Raw genomic sequence first — 4,543 nt, 5'->3', positions numbered from 1 at the left:
TCTCATGGAATGCATTGATTGCAGGATATGCACAAAATAGGTACGTTAAAAGGGCTATAGAAACCATTAATCAAACACTACTGTTGGATATAACGCCAGATTTCAGAACCTTTACCAGCCTGTTTAGACAGAGGAGCTTTAAAGCGGAGTACAGATATAGATCAATTCATAGTCAAAAGCAGATTTTCTTCATTGTTGTAGTAACCAATGCCTTGATAGGCGTGTTTGCAAAATATGGAAATATCCACATGGTACGTGAACTGTTTGACAAAATGTTTAAGAAAGATGTCATCTCATGGAAAACCAGGGTTACAGGATACGCACAAAATGGATTTTGCAATGATGCTCTCAAAACTCTTTGAACAACTGAAGCAATCTGGAACATACTCAGTATCAATTCATAACCAAAAGCAAAGTTTAAGCAAAATTTCTTCATTGTTGTAGTGAAGTCTGTCTTTGTATCTTTTCATTAACTAGTTCCTTATAAAATCTTGAAGAAAGATACATTAATTATGTAGAAAAGCTTCATGTATTGATAATGCTATCGTACTCAAATAAAAAAGAACATTGTTCTTTTCTCGTCAGTGCAGTTAAATTAGTAGATCATGCAAAATCTATTGTCTGTGTATAATATTTGTCATCTGTAATTTGCAGTAAATTAGATCATTCTGTTGTGCCCTTTTTCAGCATATCATACATAGCATTAAAAATGACTTTTTTTTATGGAAGGATAAAATTCAAACTGTGTGTTTAATATTTATCTATTATGATATTTCAATGTTTAAATAATTACTTATCAAATATATTAGCTATATATTAGAAATTTAAACGACTGTAAAAAGCTGTCTAAAGATTTCTAGATACTTTTGGTAAAAATAAAAGATAATAGAATAAAAAATCAATGGTATACAATTTGAGAAACATCTCAGCTTATTGAACAAATAAAAATATTTTACTCTTTCATAATTCAAAAGAATTAATGTTTTACTTATTATATACATCGCAATGGTTGTTTTACACTAGATTATTGTGATAAGTATTTCACAAATATTTTCTCTTCCACATTTCTAAATAAAACAGTTACTTAAAAAAAGCAAATCTTTCTTTCATCCTCTTCATTACAATATATGAGCTACTTAGTTCATATAGCTCCTTGCAAAAATTATATGCAATGCACTAAAGAATTATAAATAATTTTTTAAATATATTATTCAACTATAAGGGGAGCCACAAATAGAGTAATGTCTTCAATAAGGCAAAAGTAACAAGAAACCATCTGGCACACAAATAGATTTTTGCATGCAAACTTATAGATCAGCTACATTTCAATGAATCATAGTGTTAAATTTTTCATCCATGGAAACAAAAACTTTAGGATTGTATCAACTATATTGAAGTAGTTCCTTCTCCAACTCATTTTTATCAAGATCAATGACACTATTCCTCCAAAAGCTACTCCATATGACAATCCCAATGCTACTGCATACCATGGAAATTTAGGGCTTTTTTTTCCTTTGCTCATTGAAATTGGAGGAGGTGCAAGCATTGTTGGCCAGGAGCAATTTTTTGGCAGAGGACACCCCCATAAGTTAGGATTCCCTGAAAAAGAGGATTCTCCAAATGTGAGTATATGTTGTCCTTGTGGTATATGTCCTGAAAGGTTGTTGTTTGATAAATTCAAGGCACCCAAAGAGCTTAGAGCTTCAAGCCCTATGGGAACTTGTCCTAAAAAACAATTTCCTGAAAGGTCTAGTGACTCCAACTGTCTTATTTCTCCCAAACTAATTGGAATGTTCCCATTCAAATTGTTCATTGAAAGGTTTAGAAACCTCAATCCCTTCAAGTTCCCAAAGTCAGAAGGTACTTGTCCCTCCAATTCATTGTCTGAGAGATCTATGGATGTGAGAGTGGAAAGGATATATGAATAGTGCTCAAGTCTGCTCTTTGAAGTCATATCCAATCCATCTTGATATATATTATTACCATCTTCGAAAGTGGATATCACAAAACCATCTTGACTTTCAATCGCCATTGCTTGCAATGATACAATAGTGTGTGGAATCGGTCCTGAGAATTGATTGGAAGAAAGAAGCAAGATTTGAAGATTCATTAATTGACCTATTTGTAAAGGAATATTGCCAGTAAAATTGTTCTTGCTCATCACCAATACTCTTAGATTTGAAAGATTTGTAAGTGATGCGGGTATTTCACCTTCAAGAAAGTTGTTTCCAATATCAAGAACCTGGAGATTTGAGCATTTTACTATTGAGGGTGGAAATGATCCACTCAGATAATTATTGTGGGCAACTAATGAGTGTAGTTGACTTAGCTTACTAAACTCATGTGGCAAGCTTCCTTCTAAACTATTATTGCCCAAGTTTAGCAGAGTCAAAGAAGAGCAATTGGACAAGCTTTTAGGGATCGCTCCTGTTATCTTATTGTTTGCAAGATTTAGCCACTCGAGGTCAGAGAAGTTGCCTAAGCTTGGAGGAATATTGCCAGTGAACGAATTGTCATTGAGCAGCAACGCTTCCACATAAGAAGGCCACACGGAAGGGATGTGCCCAGTCAATCTATTTCTAGACACATCTAGTATTTTTAGGTTTGGCAAAATTGAAGTATTTGGGAATAATCTTCCTTGTAGACGATTCATTGAAAGGCTTAGAGAATACAACTGAGGGCTAGTTTCCCATAGCCATGAGGGAATTGCTCCCACAAGGCTGGCGTTACTTAATCCTAACCGTTGAAGTTTGAATTGTGTTGAAATCCAAAGTGGGAATTCAGTGCCAATCATACATGACACAATATTTAACTCAGATAACTGAAATGATGGAATCCACGTAGTACTGATATTTAGGACGCAATCAGATAAATAAAAAATATCTAGGCTTCGGAGGTTGTGAAAGAAAGTTTCTGAAATTATCTGGTGATGATTTAGTGACAGGGTTAGGTGGAGTAAAGAAGGTGGAAGTGAGGAAGAAGAGACGGTTTCATTGAAATGATTGTCATTAGCTTCCAAGAGAGTGAGGGAGGAAAGCCGAGAAAATGAAGAAGGGATGGTCCCACTTAACTGGTTCTTTAGAATCGTTAAATCCTGGAGCAGAGAGAGATTGCCCAAGGAATTTGGGATGTTACCGCTCAGTTGGTTGTTATTTAGGTAGAGATAAGTTAACAAGGATAGATTGCCCAAGGAATTTGGGATGTTACCGCTCAGTTGGTTGTCATTTAGGTAGAGATAAGTTAACAAGGATAGATTGCCCAAGGAATTTGGGATGTTACCGCTCAGTTGGTTGTTATTTAGGTAGAGATAAGTTAACAAGGATAGATTGCCCAAGGAATTTGGGATGTTACCGCTCAGTTGGTTGTCATTTAGGTAGAGATAAGTTAACAAAGATAGATTGCCCAAGGAATTTGGGATGTTACCGCTCAGTTGGTTGTCATTTAGGTAGAGATAAGTTAACAAGGATAGATTGCCGAGGCATGATGGTATGCTTCCGTTCAACTTGTTGTTGGAAAGATCAAGGAATGTAAGGCGGGTGAGCAAACAAAGGGAAGTGGGAATCGTCCCACTAAGGCCATTTCCAGATAAAATTAGAGATTGCATATGAGAGAGATTTCCGAGACAAGAAGGTATGCTTCCATTCAAGTTATTGTAGGAAAAATCAAGGCATGTAAGGCGGGTGAGCAAACAAAGGGAAGTGGGAATCGTCCCACTAAGGCAATTTCCAGATAAAATTAGAGATTGCATATGAAAGAAATTTCCAAAACAGGGAGGAATATTAACGGTAGTACCTGATGTTCCTAATATATTCAGGGATGTGAGAAAAGTAAGTTGGCAGATGCTCTCAGATATCACACCTCGGTAAGAAATCCCTGGAATCATTGTCACAGAGACAACGTGGTTGGTGAGATTGTCGCAGGAGATGCCGCTCCAGGTGGTGCAACAGTCTGTTCCATTCGCCCACGAAGTCGGATAGCCAAAAGAGTCATTCAATGCGTCTTTGAGACAGAGAAGAGCTTGGGATTCATGGGAGGGACATCTGTTAATGGAGGATGGTGGCAGGGAAAGAGAAGGAGGGAAGACGAAGAGAAGAAAGACTGAAATGATGAGTACAAACAAAGGGGAGACGGCCATTCTACTTGGGATGTAAATGCAGTTTTTGTGTGTGTGTTGTTGAGGCGTGCAATGCTGGTCTTAAAAAGGCAATGCTAGTCAACAGGTCAATGTTTATTTATTTATTTGTAAGCCGGCGAAATGACTTGATCAATATTTACAATTCCTTTCCAAGAATGTGTTTCCCTGCAGTCAAATTAACCTGGTTTTGAACGACTCTAGTCTCCTTGCCAATATTAGTGCTATTTCATAATATAAATTAGTTCATCAAATCTCTATGTGCCAATTTAATTATTGTCTTTTTCTCTTTAATTTATAATTTATCATTGATAATTTAAAAATAATAATTGTAATAATAATAATAATTTATGAATCAATTATTTATGATTAATAATTTAAAAATATTATTGTATTATTTTATTTATATAA

The 4,543-nt window shown here is 35.5% G+C and overlaps 1 protein-coding gene across 1 annotated transcript; it reads right to left on the bottom strand.

Moving 5' to 3' along the window:
• Positions 1–1,185: 1,185 nt before the first annotated feature.
• Positions 1,186–4,164, bottom strand: LOC149529072 (uncharacterized). Its single transcript, XM_089809867.1, has 3 exons — positions 3,854–4,164; positions 3,419–3,646; positions 1,186–3,130 (listed from the first exon to the last, which is right to left on the bottom strand). The coding sequence occupies exons 1-3, from the start codon at positions 4,133–4,135 to the stop codon at positions 1,334–1,336; spliced, it is 2,307 nt and encodes a 768-aa protein (XP_089665993.1). The 5' UTR covers positions 4,136–4,164; the 3' UTR covers positions 1,186–1,333.
• Between the last annotated feature and the right edge of the window lie 379 nt (positions 4,165–4,543).

Source organism: Cupressus sempervirens, chromosome 11 (assembly GCF_028749045.1).
Source record: "Cupressus sempervirens isolate cs-2001-9-10 chromosome 11, ASM2874904v1, whole genome shotgun sequence".
Lineage (NCBI taxonomy): Eukaryota > Viridiplantae > Streptophyta > Pinopsida > Cupressales > Cupressaceae > Cupressus > Cupressus sempervirens.
Note: the sequence above shows the minus strand (reverse complement) of the source record. Positions and strands in the feature narration are given on the sequence as shown.